General features: G+C 42.7%; 1 protein-coding gene across 9 annotated transcripts; it reads right to left on the bottom strand.

Annotated features, from left to right (window-relative positions):
* Positions 1-1469: 1469 nt before the first annotated feature.
* On the bottom strand, positions 1470-19408 carry ZNF268 (zinc finger protein 268). Of its 9 annotated transcripts, none has more exons than XM_088801116.1 (7): positions 19200-19408; positions 18823-18887; positions 15333-15533; positions 9871-9997; positions 9476-9571; positions 5029-5057; positions 4241-4540 (listed from the first exon to the last, which is right to left on the bottom strand). In XM_088801116.1, the coding sequence occupies exons 2-7, from the start codon at positions 18853-18855 to the stop codon at positions 4427-4429; spliced, it is 600 nt and encodes a 199-aa protein (XP_088657242.1). In that variant the 5' UTR covers positions 18856-18887; positions 19200-19408; the 3' UTR covers positions 4241-4426. The 9 variants fall into 9 exon arrangements, 8 of the variants coding, with proteins under 8 accessions (XP_074177335.2, XP_074177336.2, XP_074177334.2 ...); XR_016022438.1 differs by having other exon boundaries at positions 4439-4540; positions 9476-9627; XM_074321234.2 differs by lacking the exon at positions 5029-5057 and having other exon boundaries at positions 1470-4540; positions 19200-19407.
* Positions 19409-20369: the final 961 nt, after the last annotated feature.

The following is a 20369-nucleotide window of genomic DNA, read 5'->3' as shown; positions in this document are numbered from 1 at the left end:
ATATAATTACTCAAAATTTAGTAGCATACTTACACTCAACTGCAGATAAAATGGAGAAATGTAGCTTTATAGCTGGTCATATTGTCATGAGGAAAACTACAGTGATTCTGTTGGCAATGAAGGGATGGGATGCTGAGCTCACTACTAGTGATCTGCTGCGCTTACTAATGTCATGGCTTTAAAAATAAGACATTATTAGATGCATTTTGCTATAGTTCCACTTAGGATTTTTCTATGTTCATAAATATGACCTGCAAGTCATTTCCCCCCAAATTTCAACATTCCTGCCTTCTACTGGGCATGGCCACATGTGCTTATTCTTACTATGTGTGTACCTTCCTTGGAACATCATTAACAAAATACATGTTCATGATATTTTCCAGATTCAGGGGATCTACTTTAACAAATATCTAAAATTCTTTGTTTCTCCAAGCTTTCTCTTCCCTCTGTTAATCATCATTCTTCAGCCCAGACATCTTGAGAGTGTATCCTGTATAATGAGCTGAACAAAGTAAGGACAGGTCATTCAGGAATCATTGGATACTTCCTTCATGGAAGAAACAGTTTCTTTGGTAAGAGATGGAGTCCCTCCTGAAGTACAGAGCAGACAGTGGTGAGTGTTTCAGAAATATTTGCAGTTTTGAATCTTCATATTCCAAGATAGTCCTAATCTAACTGCCAGGGACCCAACTCTTTCAAGATTAGTGCTCATTCATGTAAGGAAATTGGTGAGGTTGTGAAGAAAACTGACTGTAAGTAAGCAACTGGCAGAATTTCTCACCACTGACTACTATATGTACATATTCCAGCATCACTGAAATGTATTATAAACACACCACACAGGTAAAATAAAGTGAACTAAAATTAAAAATGACAACAGCTAAAGCTATACTGGGTAATATACATAGAAAGGACTAATTAATAATTGCAGCAAGATGCCACCAGAGAGCAAAAGCTCAGCTTGCTTTTCTGTACTTAAGAAGTCCATTAAAAACTTAAAAGTCTGGAGTACCTCAGCCCACTTTGGTGATGATGCCACATCCCTGGCAGGGCAACTTGAATGATGATCCCATCATGAATGCATACTCTGTGAGGGAGTGTTACTCTTACGAAAACAGGATGATCTAACCAGTTAGGGCAGAATGAAATGTGCAGCATATCAATACAGATAACTAAAGGGTACAAAACCATAGAAAAGACACCTATTGCTAAAACATATTTTTAATGTTATATTATTCTCATTATAAAAATTGCATTTATTAGGAATGTTGTATGCAGAGTAGAAATCCCTGAGAAATGGTACTGTATGTACTATGTCTACCATATGTGACATTGATAAGTACAATGCCAAACTATACACAGTAGTACAGAGAAAGACAACATCTAAACATCCCTGGAAATCTTGTGATGTGTTCCTCACCCAGATTACTTTTACATTCTTAAATAAATTAAAAAAACACAAAAAGAAACAAATTTTTTTAATTTATTATGAACATACTTAGTTATACCTGAGTATTTTCTCCAGTCTTTTCGTAAAAGTTTGGAATATCTGGAACATAATTTCCCTTAAAATAACTTGTATTTTTCCAAATTAATAATAGTGATTGGAAACTTGCTGCTGAGGCTTTACAACATTTGACACTTTTAAAAATCCTAATTTATTTATTAATATTTCTTTTTGCCAAAGCTTTATCATTTCAAGATAAAGACTCCCCGTAACTTATAGCATGGTTTCCCCACAATATGAGCTTCTGATACCTAAAATTTTTCTAATTTTGACAATTCTGCCACTCATTGGTTTTATATTTTCTCCCATAAAAATCCAAGTATTTAACAAAATATGAATTTCAAAGAAGTGTATTCTATATTCATTTGCTTTATGGAATTTCCTCTTTGAGAATTTTATCATATTAAAAGAAGGCTTTCCAACATTCGTTTCATCCATGTGGTTCCTCACCTGTATAAACATGAATTCATGGAGTTCCTGTGTGTGTTTACTGATACCTTCTTTTACATGTAAAAACAATTTTCTTCCACATGCTATGCACTTATAAGACTTCTGTTCAGTATGAGTTTTCTGGTATATGAGATGATTCCATTTATAGAGTTTCTCTTCTATATCACTTTGCTGGTATTTCCTGTGAATTTACTTTTGAAAGAAAGTTTCTGACATTTAATTCATCAATGTGTTTCTCATTTGCATGAGTTCTCTGGTGCATGATGAGTTGTGACTTCCAACAAAAGGCTTTTCCACATTCAGTGCACTTACAGGGTTTCTCTCCCGTATGAGTCCTCTGATGTGCACTGAGAATTGACTTCTGAGAGAAGGTTTTTCCACATTCATTACATCCATAGGGTTTCTCCCCTGAATGAGTTCTGTGATGTACAATGAGCTGAGATTTCCTAATGAAGGCTTTCTCACACTCACTGCATTCATATGGTTTCTCTCTTGCATGCATTCTCTGATGTACAAGAAGCCGTAATTTTCCACTGAAGCCTTTCTCACACTGACTGCATTTATAAGGATTTTCCCCTGCATGAGTTCGCTCATGTACAATGAGTAGTGACTTCCAAATGAAAGCTTTCCCACATTTGTTACATTCGTATGGTTTCTCTCCAGAATGAGTTCTCATGTGTATAATGAGGTAAGACTTGCTGCTAAAGGCTTTCCCACAGTCATTGCACCCATAAGGTTTTTCCCCTGCATGAGTTCTCTGATGTGAAATGAGCTGATCTTTCCTATTAAAGGCTTTACCACAGTCACTGCATTCATATGGATTTTCTCCTGTGTGAATCCTCTGATGCACAATGAGTTGTGAATTGAAACTGAAGGATTTCCCACATTCACTGCACCCATGTGGTCTCTCTCCTGTATGAGTCCTCATGTGTATAATGAGGTAGGACTTGCTCCTAAAGGCTTTCCCACAGTCACTGCATCCATAGGGTTTGATACCTGTGTGACTTCTCTGATGTACAATGAGCTGTGACTTCAAACTAAAGGCTTTTCCACACTGGTTACATCCATAAGGTTTCACCCCAGTGTGTGTTCCCTGATGAACAATGAGCTGTGACTTGAACGTAAAGGCTTTCCCACACTCGCTACAACTATAGGGTTTCTCCCCTGTATGGGTTCTCTGATGTACCAGAAGGTTTGACTTTGTATTAAATGCTTTCAGACATTCGCTGCATTCAAAGGGTTTTTCTCCTGTATGGATTCTCTGATGTATAATGAGCTGTGATTTCAACCCAAAAGTTTTTCTGCAGTCACTGCATTCATAGGGCTTCTCCCCTGCATGAGTTCTCTGGTGAGAAATGAGCTGATATTTCCGACTAAAGGCTTTCCCACACTCATGGCATTTATATGGGCTTTCTCCTGTGTGAAGCCTCTGATGTATAATGAGTTGTGAATTAAAACTGAAGGATTTCCCACATTCATTGCACTCATGAAGTTTCTCTCCTGTATGAGTTCTCATGTGTATAATGAGGTAGGACTTGCTCCTAAAGGCTTTCCCACATTCACTGCATCCATAGGGTTTGACACCTGTGTGACTTCTCTGATGTACAATGAGCTGTGACTTCAAACTGAAGGCTTTTCCACACTGGTTACATCCATAAGGTTTTACCCCAGTGTGTGTTCCCTGATGTACAGTGAGCTGTGACTTGAACGTAAAGGCTTTCCAACATTCGCTACAACTATAGGGTTTCTCCCCTGTATGGGTTCTCTGATGTACCAGAAGGTTTGACTTTGTATTGAAGGCTTTCAGACATTCACTGCATTCAAAGGGCTTCTCTCCTGTATGAATTCTCTGATGTATAATGAGCTGTGACTTCAACCCAAAAGCTTTCCCACAATCATTACACCCATAGGGTTTCTGACCTGAATGGAATCTGTGGTGTGAAATGACCTGGTCATAGGGTTGCTCACCTGTGTGAATTCTCTGATGTATAATGAGCTGTGAATTAAAAGGGAAAGCTTTCCCACATTCACTGCATTCGTGCAATTTCTCTCCTGCATGAGTTCTCTGGTGCGCAGTGAGGCAGGCCTTGCTGCCGAAGTCTTTCTCACATCCATTACATTTGTAGGTTTTCTCTTCTGCATGAGTTCGCTCATGGACTACAAGGGGTGACTTGCTGCTGAAAACCTTCCCACAGTAACTGCATTTGAAGGCATTTCCTTCTATATACCCTTGTTGCCAGATGAGTTGTGACTTCTTTTTGACAATTTTTCCAGATTCATTACTTTCACAGTATTTTATTCCAATAACAGTTTGTTCATGTTTAGAATGTTGGAATGACTCCCGTTGTACATGCAACCCATCAGAATTCTTTCCAGCATAATTACTACCAAAATCTAAACTATATCTCAAACTCTTTCCATGTGTGTCATATTTATAAAGCTTTTGTCTTGAGGAAACAGAATCTGTAGTCAGAAGACATAGTTTTCCAAACGCAGTGTGTTCACAGTGTTTTGCTGAACTTCCCAACTTGCCTTGATTTCCCTGAGGCCATTCCATGTGGTTCTCCATTTCCCAGACTTTGTCTAGAAATTAAAATAATGTGTTATAAATAAAAACATGATTCTGGTATAGCATAAAATAGCCTTAAAAATGCCAATGTCATGGGGTTATTATTTTAGTTTCAGATATCAGATTTGAATATAAGTAACATCTCTGTACATGTCCCCAAACTGCTGAGCACTGGGGAAAAACAGAGCAAAACTAAGAATAAAGACAGGCAAAGGGAACTGATAGTAATTAAAGATGGTTTTGAGTTTAAAAGGTTTGCATAATGGGTAAAGAAAGCAAAATAGGCTAAAGGAAAAATGAGTAAAATATAGAGGTTGGATGGAATGTCTAAGCATTACATTCATTTAATAAATAATTGTTGAATAACTATTATGTGCCTAACACTGCCAAGCTCAGAAGAAACAACAGAAAACATTGCAAATGTTTCTGCAAATGTTCCTACAGTCGTCTTAGGAATAATGTTCTAGTGAATACCCAGACAAACTGATGAAAATAAACTCACCAGAAACGTCATTGTGATGTTCCAGAATACTGAGGACAGAAAGAAGCTAGTAAAAGCTTCCAGAGAAACAAACAAAACAGAACAACAACCAAAGATGCATATAACGGAACAAAATTTATAATGGCATCTGACTTCTCATTAACATCACTAAAGAAGAGAAAACAAGAGCATTCAGGAGTAAAGTATAAACATTTCAGAGGCACAGGTCTCAAAATTTATATGCATGCACCCTGCCACGGGAAGCAACTTGAAGAGGTGCTCTAATAAAACAAACCAAGAAAAAAAGACGGCATAGAATAAATATAGAAAGCAAAATCTGATAGGACATTCCAGGAAAAAAACTGTACATCCAGGTCTTGAAACTAGTTTACACTGGAGCAAGTCAAAAGACATGGGAGTGGTGTCAACAGGAAAATGAAACTGACAGAATTACTGATTTCACTGAATGTACCAACAGAATAAACACGTGAAAAAGAGTCCGAGGTTAAATTAATGATAATTGTATTAATTACAAGAACAGGGAAAATTGGCCTGATAAAACAATTCAAGAAGAAACAAATTTTTTATGAACCAAAACTACCCACTGTATAGTTGCATGATTTACCTGTGAATAGAAATTACAGTCATAAAGATGTAAAAACTCAAGACAAATCTAACCAAAAGTATGAAGGAACTTTATTAGAATGTTGGGGATGTGGGCAGAGATAAGGAGGGTGTGAAAAAGAATTCAATCTTCATGCTTCTATACTGAATCATCATCATTGGGGGTAAAAATCAAGGTGCAATAGAATAGACTGGTTATGTGGATACATGGGAGCAAATACCCAGAGAGAAATAGCCAAGAGATGAAAGTGGTTTTCTCTGGGGGGACAGCAAACAAAGAGGGGGATGGGTACTTTTTAAACATAAAAGAAAATCCCCAAAGCCAAAGATACAAAGTAGATTGGGAACAAGAGATGGACTAGGTCCTCAGGCACAGCCAGGACGTCCTAAAGCAAGGAGCTAACCAAAGTGCTGAACAGAAAAGGGTGTGATGAGGACACAGCTGCAGGTCGGGAGTGGAGACAGCTGACTACGGCATTGCGTCATTGCAGTTTCCCTACCGCCCAAATCTGATCCCTCTTATTCACTTTGTACACAACCTCCAAGTTATATTTTCCCAAACATCAGTTCCCAGTTGGGGGTTGTACCTCCCTTCCCAGGTGCACTGAGAAATAAATCTGGGCACTTCTTACTATCACAACAGCTTGTGAGGGAGGGTCACTGGCTGTTAAAAGGTGCTGAAGGGCAGCCAGTTTGCTCAGTTGGTTAGAGCGTGGTGCTCTTAACAAGGTTGCTGGTTCAATCCCCACATGGGCCACTCTGAGCAGCACCCTCCACAACTAGATTGAAACAACTACTTGACTTGGAGCTGATGGATCCTATAAAAACACACTTGAAATAAATAAAGGTTTAAAAAAAAAAAAGGTGCTGAAGGGCCAGCCCAGTGGCTCAGGTCCTAACGCTGAGGTCACCGGTTCGATTCCCACACAGGCCAGTGAGCTGCACCCTCTACAGCTAAGATTGTGAACAACAGGTCTCCCTACAGCTGGGCTACCGTGAGCAGCCGGAGGTTGGCATGAGCTGCTGTGGGCTGCTGTGTGCTGCTGCATGCCACCACGAGTGGCCAGTGGCCAGTGTGAGTGGGCAGCCATCGTGAGCTGCTGTCTGCCACCATGAGTGGCCAGTGGCCAGCGTGAGTGGGCAGCCATTGTAAGCTGCTGTGTGCTGCCGTGGGCTACCATGTGATGCCATGAGTGGCTGGTGGCCAGCGTGTGTGGCCGGCAGCCTGCAAGAGCTGCTGTGAACACCTAACTGACAACTGGCGACCGACTGCCTTAGCCGGGGGGAGCGCAAGGCTCATAATACCAGCATGGGTCAGGGAGCTTTGTCCTACACAACTACACTGAGAAACAACGGTTTGAACTGGAGTGGGGCAGGGTGCAGAAAGAAAGGGAGGAAAAAAAAAAGGTGCTGAAGTCAGAGTTTCCATCAAGAAAACGGGCCAGTGAGAAATTGATCTCTGCCCTCAAACCAGATTGATTTATGATGAATCAAAAACTGTAGCTGAAACAATCCTCCTGATGCAAAGACTAAGTGCTGGTGTGTCCTATGCCTGTGACAGATACACAGGTGTTCAGGGACATAGATCTGACAGTGACACCAAGATGAATTAACACAGAAAACACAAATGAATGAATGTAGCTTATGAGTAGAACAGTCAAGAAATGAGATAATGTTGGCCTTGTGGGTGGAGACTGGGAAGACACAAGACTTCTTCTTAAAGGACCAGAGAACTAACAGACTACAACAAGCAAGACCGGTGAAGATAACTGCACGTAAAGATTTAAGCTGACTTCCCAGGAACAGGAGAAAGAACTAGAAGACTAGCAGAATGAAGAAACGACGAGCAGAAAGGTGAGAAGCAGCTGTTATGGGGCAGACATGATTCCAGTTTCTCCACATGAGACACGGGAGTGGTCCATGCAAGGAGATGCCCTATGACCCAATCAAACCCAGTAGTGAAGGGCAGATGAAAGAGGGCTGGGGCTGCCAATTACCAGTAGAGAAAAAGGAACTTAAATCTTCAGAATGGAAGTCTTTTAAAAGTTACACTATACGAGGAAAGTGGTGAATATAAAAGTAAGAGCCCTGTGGCCTCAGGGAACAGCAAGCGCAGCGGATGGAGTACGAGAACAAGCACGCTGCCCTGGAGCGTGAGCGGGTGCAGTGGGGTGTCATGGAGCGTGAGCGGGTGCAGTGGGGTGTCATGGAGCGTGAGCGGGTGCAGTGGGGTGTCATGGAGCGTGAGCGGGTGCAGTGGGGTGTCATGGAGCGTGAGCGGGTGCAGTGGGGTGTCATGGAGCGTGAGCGGGTGCAGTGGGGTGTCATGGAGCGTGAGCGGGTGCAGTGGGGTGTCATGGAGCGTGAGCGGGTGCAGTGGGGTGTCATGGAGCGTGAGCGGGTGCAGTGGGGTGTCATGGAGCGTGAGCGGGTGCAGTGGGGTGTCATGGAGCGTGAGCGGGTGCAGTGGGGTGTCATGGAGCGTGAGCAGGTGCAGTGGGGTGTCATGGAGCGTGAGCGGGTGCAGTGGGGTGTCATGGAGCGTGAGCGGGTGCAGTGGGGTGTCATGGAGCGTGAGCGGGTGCAGTGGGGTGTCATGGAGCGTGAGCGGGTGCAGTGGGGTGTCATGGAGCGTGAGCGGGTGCAGTGGGGTGTCATGGAGCGTGAGCGGGTGCAGTGGGGTGTCATGGAGCGTGAGCGGGTGCAGTGGGGTGTCATGGAGCGTGAGCGGGTGCAGTGGGGTGTCATGGAGCGTGAGCGGGTGCAGTGGGGTGTCATGGAGCGTGAGCGGGTGCAGTGGGGTGTCATGGAGCGTGAGCGGGTGCAGTGGGGTGTCATGGAGCGTGAGCGGGTGCAGTGGGGTGTCATGGAGCGTGAGCGGGTGCAGTGGGGTGTCATGGAGCGTGAGCGGGTGCAGTGGGGTGTCATGGAGCGTGAGCGGGTGCAGTGGGGTGTCATGGAGCGTGAGCGGGTGCAGTGGGGTGTCATGGAGCGTGAGCGGGTGCAGTGGGGTGTCATGGAGCGTGAGCGGGTGCAGTGGGGTGTCATGGAGCGTGAGCGGGTGCAGTGGGGTGTCATGGAGCGTGAGCGGGCGCAGTGGGGTGTCATGGAGCGTGAGCGGGCGCAGTGGGGTGTCATGGAGCGTGAGCGGGTGCAGTGGGGTGTCATGGAGCGTGAGCGGGTGCAGTGGGGTGTCATGGAGCGTGAGCGGGTGCAGTGGGGTGTCATGGAGCGTGAGCGGGTGCAGTGGGGTGTCATGGAGCGTGAGCGGGTGCAGTGGGGTGTCATGGAGCGTGAGCGGGTGCAGTGGGGTGTCATGGAGCATGAGTGGGTGCAGTGGGGTGTCATGGAGCGTGAGCGGGTGCAGTGGGGTGTCATGAAGCGTGAGTGGGTGCAGTGGGGTGTCTGCGAGGGGGCTCCAGACAGCACAGCTGGTGTTATCAAATGATGTAGGAATGGACTTAGAAAGGACAGTGATGGCATCAGAGTCATTAGCATGGAGAAACATGGAAGGGGCAGTTTCCAGTGAGAAGAAAGGAAGTGGGGACTGTCACTGAACATACGTGTAAGGGATTTAAAGATATTATATCATTTAAAAAATAGAAAGGAAGTCGAGGGGTATAAAAGTCATATTGAGAGATGTCAAGAGGAAAAGCTTGCTTAGATGCATAATGAAATGAGTCCACTGCCATGGGAAAGTAAGAAGGAAACAGAATGCCAGAGAGGAAATTAATTTAGAGAATAGTCACAGTGACACAGAAGTACAAACGTGAGGTACATGTCACTTGGAATTCACACCAATTCTAAATAAGAAGGAAAAAGTCTCAATGTTACAGTCACGTACCTGGCTGGCCCAGACTTGCCATGTGGGCCTGCGTCATCCACTGCTCTCCCTCTTGTTCCAACTTGAGGATGATATCAGGTTTGGTGTGTTGATATCCTGTGGGTGGGAAATCACAGACAACCTGATCCAAAACCACGTAGGACTCAGGGACTCTGAAGAACGGGAAGGATATGGTTTAGAGACAGCATGATGAAGCTGCCTGTTTGTACCAGCAACATAAAGACCACTGAACTAGCATGTTCTGACACCAAAGGGAGGCTAAGAACACCTGGCCTCTAAATATAAGTCCAAAACCGCTAAGTATTTAACAAAGCCCCCCACCCTGACCCCCCAGCTTTAGACAACCAAGCAGCAGCGTGGGGGTCGCATACTCCGTTCAGGGAGGCAGCACCTACCCAGGGAGACCAGGTGGCCATAGTTCTCCAGCGTCACACTCCTGTACAGGTGCTTCTGCACTGCGTCCAGCAGTTGCCACTCTTCCCAGGTAAAGTGCACACACACATCCGTGAATGACAACGGTCCCTGAAACAGCACATTCCCGGTCAACCTCAAAGTATCTGATTGACCTGGTGGGAAACACAGACTGCCTACCTAGGGGTTCCCTTATTCACACTCTACTTTGTGACAAAAGCAGAATTTCATGATTTACTTACTGGGAAACACCCATCAATGTGCACAGAATCAGTCAGCCTTTCACTCAACATGAGAACACCAGGTACGAGGTATTCAGCCAGATGCATGTGACATAAAGTGGATAAAATAGTGCTGCTCACGAGAAGTGTTCAGCATTGCCAAGGAAAGCAGAGTTAAATACATGAAAATGCAATGGGAGACAGAGAAGCTAAGATGAAAGAACAAACAGAGTCCAACATGGGCACAGAGCAGGAGGAGAGAAAATGTCAGGCTGAGTTTGTGGAAGGGTGCTTCAGAAGCGAGCACCGTGAGAAAAAATACATCAAAACTTGGTGGAATACAAAGGGCAATAGCTGTAAGTAGTGGCCTGTTTGTGGGGAAAAGATCTGACATTGAAGATACACAAGTGGCAAATAATATGAAAAGATACTCAACATCATACATTACTAAGAGCTTATAAATTACAACGAGATACCATTCAACACCTACTAGAATTGCTAAATCAAGAAAAAAAAACCTGACAACACATAAATTTGACCAAATACATGAATATAAATATCCAAGAAGCTCAGAAGTCTCCAAAAACTGAGACATATTATAATCAAATTTTCTAGAGATGAAGACAGAGAGAATCTTGAAAGCATCACGAGAGAAACGACCTGTGACATACAGGTCATTATTGAATCCTCAATAAGATCATGAGCAGATTTCTCATCAGGACTTTTAGAGGCCAGATGGCTCTGCACCCAAATTTTCAAAGAACTAAAAGAAAAATATTGTCAACCAAGAATCCTCTATTTGACAAAACTGTTCTTCAAATGTGAGGGAGAAATTAAGACTTTCCCAGAAGAACAAAACGGAGTCACCACTCACTAGACCTGCCATGCAAGAGGTGCTCAAAGTGTCCTGCAGGTGACAGGAGAGGAACTAGACAGCGACGTGAACTAGATGATGGAATACAGACAGTGCTCACACATTTTGTTTTCTATATAATTATAAGAGACTAATACATTTAAAATAATTATTTTTAGAATAGTTTGTATTTTTTTGGCTCACAATATATAAAGATGTAACTGTGACACCAACAACCAAAAGGGGTGGGGACAGAGCTGGGGTACAGTCTGTATGTTCCTGAAGTTAAGTTGCTAGAAATTCAAGTTGTAATGATAAAAATTTAGGAAGTTAAATGTAATCCCCATGGTAAACACAAATAATTTACATAAAAGGAAATGAGAAAGAAATTTCACTATTTCACTACAAAAAATTCAAGTAAACACAACAGAATACAGTAATGCAGGAATCGAGGGACAAAAAGCTATAAGGTATGTAGAAAACAAATAGCAAAATGACAGAAATAAGTCCCTCCTTCTCAGTAATCACTTTAAGTGTAAATGGATTAAACTCTTCAATCAAAAGACATTGGCAGAGTGAATTAAAAAAACATGACAACTATATGCTGTCTACACAATTGACTCACTTCAGATCCAAACACACAAACAGATTGAAAATGAAAGAATAAAGATGTTCCATGCAAATAGGAACCAAAGCGAGCAGGAGTGGCTGTACCAACATTGGGCACAATAGACTTCAAATTCAAAAAGGTTGTAAGACAGAAGGGCATTATATATTATTAAAGATTCAATACAGCAAGAAGACATAATCATTATAAACAGTTAAACACCTGATGACAGATCATCAAAATAGATGAAGCAATTGAAGGGAGATGAAAGAATTGAAGGGAGAAACAGAGTTTTGTAATACTAGTTGGAAATTTCAATATACCACAATCAAAAATGGTTAGAACAAGCACACAGAAAATAAGTGAGAAAACAGAAAACTTAAACCAACTAGATCTCAAACACAAAGGAATTGAAAGCAGGACCTTAAAGACATAGTTACACCCACGTTCACCACAGCTAAAACATGGGAACAGATAGCGTCCACTGTGGGACAAAGCAGCGTGTGGTGGTACATACGTACAATAAACTACCTATCATTCAGTCTTAAAAAAGAAGGACATTCTGCAATTTCCACATTTGGATAAACCTTGTGGACATTGTCAAATGAAATAAGCCAGTTACAAAAAGATAACTACTGTATGATTCCACTTATGTGAGGTCCCTAGAGCAGTCAACCTCACAGAGACAGAAAGTAGATGGTAGTGCCAGGGGTAGAGGAAGGGGGATGGGAGTGAGTGTTTAATGGGTGTTGAGTTTCATTTGTGCAAAGTGAGGAGTTGTAGAGATGGGCGGTGAGACAGTTGTGCAATTATGAATTTATTTAACACTGAATTGTTCACTTAAAAATGGTTAAGATCCAAATATATAGTGATGAAAAGAGAACTGACTCTAGGTGCTGAACACACAATGCAATATATAGACGATGTATTACAGAATTGTACACTTGAAACCTATGTAATTTTATTGACCAACATCACCCCAATAAACTTAATTTTAAAAATTGAAAAATAAATAAATACATTGGGAACAGACGGTTAAGATGATAAAGTAGGTGCAGGATCTGTACGGTCAAAACTACAAAAAATAGTTTAAAAAAATCAAAGATGTAAAAAACAGAAAGGTACACTTCTTTCATAGATTGAGGAACTCAGTATTGTAAATTCTACAAATTCTCCCCAATTTGATTTACAGATTCACTTGTAATTCCAATTAAAATTATAGCAAGCTTTTTTGTAGCTATCCGCAAGCTCTTCTATAATTATTATGAAAAGGCAAAGAAACTGGAATAACAAAAACAATTCTGAAGAAGAAAGATGGGTACTCCCACTACACACTTTAAGACTTCCTCCACAATCAAGACAGTGTAATACTAGTGAAACATTAGACACAAAGATCAGTGGAACAGAAAAGAGAGCCTAGAAATAGACCCTCACAAACACTGTGTCCTGATTTCTTTTCACAAAGACACAGAGGCAATTCAGTGGAGAAAGAATAATCTCTTCAACAAATGGGGCTGGGACTATTGCACATCCATAGACATAAAAAAATGAAGTTGGATAAAAACTCCACACCCTGTACCAAACTTAGCTAAAAATGGATCAAAGACTTAACCATGAAAGCCAAAACTACAGAAGTTCTAGATAAAACTAAGAGAAAATTTGTGTACTTTGTTTTGGACAATGAGATGTTAGATTCGACACCAAAAGCATAATCATTTTTAAAATAAACATTGAGAAAGTGGATGTTATCAAAATTAAAATACTTGCTCAATGAATGTTGATGGTTTGAAAATGATAAGACAAGTCAGAGACTGGGAGAAAACATTTACAAATTTTCTACTGAAGGTCTTGAATATGGAATATGTAAAGAATTCTTAAAAAAAAAGACAAGGAAACAAGAAAGATCTAAACAGCTCCTTCAGCAAAGATATACAGAGAGCAAAACACATATGAAAAGATGCTCCATAATACTAGGCATTAGGGAAATGCAACTTAAAACCACAATGAAACAGCACCTCACATCTGTTAGGATGGCGCAGATTTTAGAAACCTGACACCACCAAGCACTGGCCAGCACAACGAGCAGCAGGGACTGTCACTGCTGCACAGAATGTAAAATTGCAGCCACTCTGGAGGACACTCTGTAACTAAGCTACACTTAGTCTTACTATTCAATCCAGCCATTTTGCTTCCAGGTTAATGTAGCCACCTGATCTGAATACCCACTTCCACCCAAAAACCCATACGTAAATATTGATAGCATTCATAATCACCAAAAACTGGAAGCATCTTATTATCAATAAAGACTTATCATCAATAAAGAAAGTGTGGTACTAGCACAGGGGTAGAAAAGTAGCCGTGGAGTACTAAAGAGCTATGAAACAATACCTCTAGGCACCTGACACACAACAGAGGTGCCACTGCAGAGCCAACAGTCAGTTGCCTCAATGGGGTGGGGACAATCAAGTAACTCTATGGAAAAAATAAATCTTCACTCCTACTCACACCAAACAAAAAATTAATTCAAGATGGACTGTACCACTAAATATGAAAGGTAAATATAACAAAGAAAAATGTCTTCGTGAGCTTTGGAGAAGAAAAAAGTTCTGAAATTGAACACAAAAAGCACTAGCAATAAAAGAAAAAAATTATAAACCAGAATAAGTTAAAATTAGAAATATCTGTTCATCAAAAGACAGCGTTCACAGAATGAAAAGGCAACCCAAACAACAACAAAACTGTAAATAAATAGTGAACAATAGCTAATGCTGTGCACACTGAGGTATTTAGAGGGAGGCTTGCTGATGTCCAAAATATATTAATAAATGCACGAAAAATAAGATGGGTTGATGGATGCATTGAGGGAAGGAAATATGGATAATGTGAAAAAGCAGGGATGGTAAACTGTTAATGGATAACTGATGGTAAGACAGATGTTGACTGTAAAACCTCTTCAACTATTCCCTGTGTTTGAAACATTTCCAAACAGAACACTAGAGGTAGAAGAAGCACCCAGGTAAATTGAATATGGGTTTGGTATCAAGTTTGTTTTACACTTTGATGCGCATGGATCACTGAACCTGTTAAAATGAAGAATCTGATATAACAGGGTTTATGAGCGGCCTGAGATTCTGCACTTCTAACCAGCTTCCAGAATATTAAAAAATCATTTAAATCAATAGAAAACATCCACAAATGGTAAGAAAATTTCAAAGAAGCAAGATAAAAGGTGCTTAGCCAACAGGAAATGCAAACTAAGCCCATAGATGCCGCCACAGGATCCCCAGAATGGCTCAAATTAGAAAGACTAACAACAGTAAATGCTTCCCGAGGACGTGAGGCGAGGATCGTACACAGGCTGGTGAATGTAAGAGCCAGGGTGCTTCTGAAACAGTGTCCAGTGAAAAGTATAGTGATGCAGCAAGATACACAGGTGCACACATGAACAGGAAGTAAAAGTTGATACACAGCAATAATGATACACACTTTGTAAAAACATAAACAAAAGAATATCCATATAAACAAAATAACTGTGGGAGTGAAGGTGGAAAGAAAATGGAAGTCAAGTATGGGGCAACCAGGAAATACGTAAATAAAGGAAGACAGGACCCTTCCAGGAACCAATAATGATAAACAGGCCGTGAACTGAGGGTGATTAACTGAACCCTTCAATCTAAGGACCCACTTCCCACGCCCTCTCAAAATGAATGAATGAATGAGTAAAAGGAAGAAAGAGAAGAAGTGGGGACTAAACAAGCAACTCACCTGGGACGTGGTGGTTTTCGGCTGCTCCTGGGAACTAAACAGCCACTCTAGGACCTGCTCTGTCCTGACACCCTTGTGCCTAGGCTGGGGTTCTCTAGTGAGAGGGCTCTGGGCAGGGGTCCCTTGACGCACGACGGATTGCTGACTGAGGAGCCTTCTGGTCCTACCGCACGGACTGTCTCCTTCCTGGAGGGGTGGGACCTGTAGGCGCAGAGCAAACTCACTTTAGGGAGCCTACATCCTCTGGGCTCCAACCGTCGTCTCTTTTGTTAGAGAACTCATAAGCAGGAGGCCAGGCTGGGTGTCCCGCAGACTGGGGTCTGTGCCACTGTGGGGCAAAGGTGAGACAAAAGGAAAATGGAAAACCCAACACACTGACGGAAGTGCCCCTCCCCAGACTCTGCAAAGGCTCCAGGAACACAAAAAGTGCAGCGACCACCCTGAGATTCAAACAAATTTGGGAAGCCACTTAAATAAGAAGACAACGCCAAATGCTAAAAAACAAACAACTCTGTTTCAGATGGGGTGCACACAAGCAGTAGATTTTAAATGAAATACTCTGTTTCCGTTAAAGTTCCTTCTCCCATTCTTTAGATGTTCACTTAACCTCTCTCACTGACCATTACATTTTGTTGTTAAAACATTGAGAGTAGGATGAGATCAGGGTAGCAGTGGTTTTGCAATCTCCTCAACACTCCCAATAAAAACAAGAGATCTACAAGAATTGTGAAAGACATCTACAACAGACACACAAACAAACAAACAAAACTGAGGTGACAGGGTCCCCTTACAAACCTCAGGATACAGGGAGCTGCGATTCAACTGCCAAGGAAGTGTGGGTAATGCAGGAAGATTCTGAGGGGCCACACACTGAACATCTCCAGTCACCAGGAAACGTGCATCCCCAGAAGGCAGCACCTCCCCAGAGTGGAATCTGAGTAACCCTTCTCAGACTCAGAATGGCAGGTGATTAAAAATATATATTCACAGAGTCACTAAGTAACCTACCAGTGCTGTGTGCTTCGAACAGGAGGATCTGAGAAATAATCCGGGGGGGGGGGGGGGGGGGGGAAGAATGAGATAGAGAAGTATCCAGAGGAAGCTTATTCCAGACATTTTTTTTTTAACAACAAAATGGAAGATATATATGTGAGACAAAGCATGTTGAACTCTAGAAATAGGGTTGAGGCAGAAAAAAAGGCTTTCTGACAAAGCTTAGCAATGAGTCAGGTCAGGGGTATGCGTGTATGTGTGTGCACGTGCTTATATTTTGAAAAGAATCACTGACAACAGGGACGAGAAACTAAAAATGGTTACTCTATGGCAGAGAAGGAATAGGGCAGAAAGGGTGACAGCTGGCAGGTCTAATGCACCATTACACAGTTTCTACTTTTGCATCACATAAATACTTTACATGATACAAGCAGGGAGGGCAATCCCTAAAGTTGAAAAGAAATGTCAACAAATACATGTATTAAATTAGAAATAAAAGTAACAAAAGACAATTTTCCTAACTGACCTTATCATGTGGTATTTGTGTATTCTTCAGATAAAATGAGCTGCAAGACATACTGGACTTCATGTAACATCCTTGTTAGTAATAATAAATTGTTATTTTAAAACTGTTTTATGTATACTGTAGGATACGACACTTATGGCTGTTGTCAACAACCAAGACATGTAGCCTGCGACAAAAACATGCAGGAGGGAGGGTCTTTAACCTTTCTACGCTCTTGTTAGGGATGTAAAATGGAGCAACCACATTGGAACCAGTTTGGCAGTTCCTCAAAATGTTAACCAGACTTCATATTACCCAGCAATTCCACTCCTCAGTATCTGGCCAAGAGAATGAAAAATGTATGTCCTTGTATGCAAATGTCTGTGACAGCATTATTCATAATAGCCAAAAAGTGGAAACAATCCAAACATCTGTCAGTGGAGGAATGGGTAACAAAATGTGGTCCATCTATATATAGAAACGCATGTTATTTATCCATAAAAAGAAATAAAGGGGCCGGCCCGGTGGCTCAGGCGGTTAGAGCTCCATGCTCCTAACTCCGAAGGCTGCCGGTTCGATTCCCACATGGGCCAGTGGGCTCTCAACCACAAGGTTGCCAGTTCAATTCCTCGAGTCCCGCAAGGGATGGTGGGCTGCGCCCCCTGCAACTAGCAACTGCAACTGGACCTGGAGCTGAGCTTCGCCCTCCACAGCTAAGACTGAAAGGACAACAACTTGACTTGGAAAACAGTCCTGGAAGTACACACTGTTCCCCAATAAAGTCCTGTTCCCCTCCCCCAATAAAAAAAAAACCTTTAAAAAAAAGAAATGAAGCACTTATAAATATTACGTACAAAGGTCAACTTTTGTGGTATACGTGCCTGATAATTAGCTTTTCTTTTTTTTTTTACTATAATGTAACTGTTTGGCATTAAGCTTTTGACGGCTGAAGCATCCACTTTAAAGACATTTACCTGAAATGTGCTTGGCCAGCTACACAGTCCGAGAGAGCCCGACTGCCTCAACTATGAACTTTCCTTTAATAAAGTCCAGGTTGATCTAAATACGGTATTTTGCCATGTATAATGCACACTTTTTGGCACAGATTTGTGAGGGAAAAATAGGGATGTGCATTATACGTGGGTAGTACTGATTCCATATCTATCTAAATGTTTTTAATTCTTTTATTTATGTTTATGATTTAAAAGTGTAACTCTAGAAATCAATGATATCCATACACAAAATAATACCCTGGAATATGATAATCGGTTTTGTTGAACCAACAACGAAGTGTTCTTGGCCCTCTAGAATGCATAAATATCGTAAATTTGTTACCAGGATATAAAATTTCTTGTACCTTGTATCTGTTCTTGTGTTTTGTAATTGTTACGTAAAATTTCTTATACCATAATACGTTAAAACATAAATGCTAAAAGTCATTTGTAATACAAAAAACAAGCACCTATATGTAAACAAATAAAATTTGAATTAAAAAATTAAAGCGAAAGATTTTTCCCCCTGAAAGTTTGGGCCAAAAACTTGGGCGCGCATTATACACAGGAGCGTATTATACCCGTCACAATATGGTACCTGCTCGCTTGACCCAACAAAGAGTGAACCTGTGAAACCCAAGGTGCTCCCACCATGGACCCCGATAAAGGCAGAACCTCAGCGCTCACAGGCCAGTGCACTCCCTCTCTAGCCAGGAACCTTCAAGGCCTGTGAGGAGCAAACCTTGGGGGCCACTACAAAGGGCCAGCGGGCTAAAACTGACTGAATGATACACTTTCAAAGCATGAATTCTAAGGTATACAAATCAGACCTCAATAAGGCTCCTGTGAAGAGTGACGTTTACCTTCAGTGATTCTGAGTAATTTGCTGGTTTTACAACCGAGATTTACAACATTTCCATCAGCCGGGAAGACATGGAAATGTGTACACATCAGTGTTCAGGGTCAGCTTTCTGGAAATGAGACAAGACCCCCTACTCACCCAGATGGCAGCCGTGCGCACCCTCGTGGCCATCCCCACGCAGGTCTGTGCTCCCCGTGGGAGGGCTGCCGAGGAAGAGAGAGCGTGAGGGGAGCGGGCTCCCTGCCCCATGCACCCCCGCGCAGCGGGACGCTCCTGGCCCCCAGAGGAGGGTCCGGGGACCCGGACACCTGCCCTGCCCACGCTGAGACTCTCCCTCGGGAGGACACTGGGTGTGACCTCCGTCCCTCACCGACACACGGCCCGGCAGGAGGGAGTGAGGCCGCAATGGTTCGTGTCCTCCCGCCGCCTTGAACACGGAGGGACTCAGCTCCCCAGTTCCTTCAACCCCTGAGTGGGCAGCGGGGGTTTGGGGAGTTCGGCTGCCTCCATTTCACCTCCGGGCTCGGCAGCCAGATCGGCTTCGTCCTCAGTCTTGACTTTGAGGTGCCCTGGGCGCTGGCGCGACGGTGCCCCGGGGACGATGAGGACAGAGCACTCCAGCTTGTCACCGCGACGGGCTACGGCCCCCGGTTGCACAACGAAGAGCCGAAGGCCTGGCGGAACCAATGGCGGTGATAGGGACACAGGCACGCACAGGAAGTGCGTCATTACCGCCACAAGGCAGCAAGAACTACAACTCCCAGAAGCCTCTGCGGGAGTTCCTGCGCTCAGAGGGAGCGGAGGGCTATGGGGCGTGTCTGCTGCTGCTGCTGTTGCTGTTGCTGCTGCTGCTGCATCGGCAGCCGCCCAGGACTCTCAGGCTCTCCTGGCCCAGGCCTTGGTACCCCAGCACTGCAGGCTTTAAAAACTATAGAAAATCAGGGCAGCTGGTTAGAGCGCGGTGCTCTTAACAACAAGGTTGCCTGTTTGATCCCCCATGGGCCACTGTGAGCTGCACCCTCCACAACTAGACTGAAACAAATATTTGACTTGGAGCTGATGAGTCTTGGGAAAAACACACTTAAGATAAATAAATGAAAAAAATATATATATATAATATAATTATTTTAATACATAATTAATATAATTGAACGTGATAGCACAGGCGTGACAGGTCCCTGCTTCTTGGAAATGGGAAAAGTCCTAATATACACTTGAATGATTAAAACATTCATAACAACATAGGAACATTAATAACAGTTCTATATGAATGAGTTTCCAAGAAAAATTAGTGAGAAGTCAAATTTTTACACATTTTTGTGGGTGGCGGGGAACGCTTCCAGTATCTGGCTTAATAGGAAACAGCTGGATTCTCATATTGGCCTCTGCATTCAGTCTGCAGGTGTTGTCTTGTGGAAGTAGACAAAGGGAAGTAAGGCTACACAGAGTACGTAGTGGGGGAAAACAGGGTATTTTACTGTATTTATCAGATAATTGTGGGTATTCCTTTTACATAGTACATGATGAACAAGGGATGCCTGAGTTGCAGTGTACAACCTGAAATCATACGGGCATTGACCTTAACAGTCAGCTAGATGTTTCTCCAACAACAAAAAATGGGTTTACGTGAGGAAACAGAATTGCCGCCCAGTACATGCAGCCATGGAGAGCCGTGCAGCAAGTCC

The sequence above is a fragment of the Rhinolophus sinicus genome, chromosome 9, assembly GCF_057876585.1.
Source record: "Rhinolophus sinicus isolate RSI-liver-muscle chromosome 9, RSI-T2T, whole genome shotgun sequence".
Lineage (NCBI taxonomy): Eukaryota > Metazoa > Chordata > Mammalia > Chiroptera > Rhinolophidae > Rhinolophus > Rhinolophus sinicus.
The sequence above is the reverse complement of the archived record's forward strand: the minus strand, read 5'-3'. Positions and strand labels throughout refer to the sequence as shown.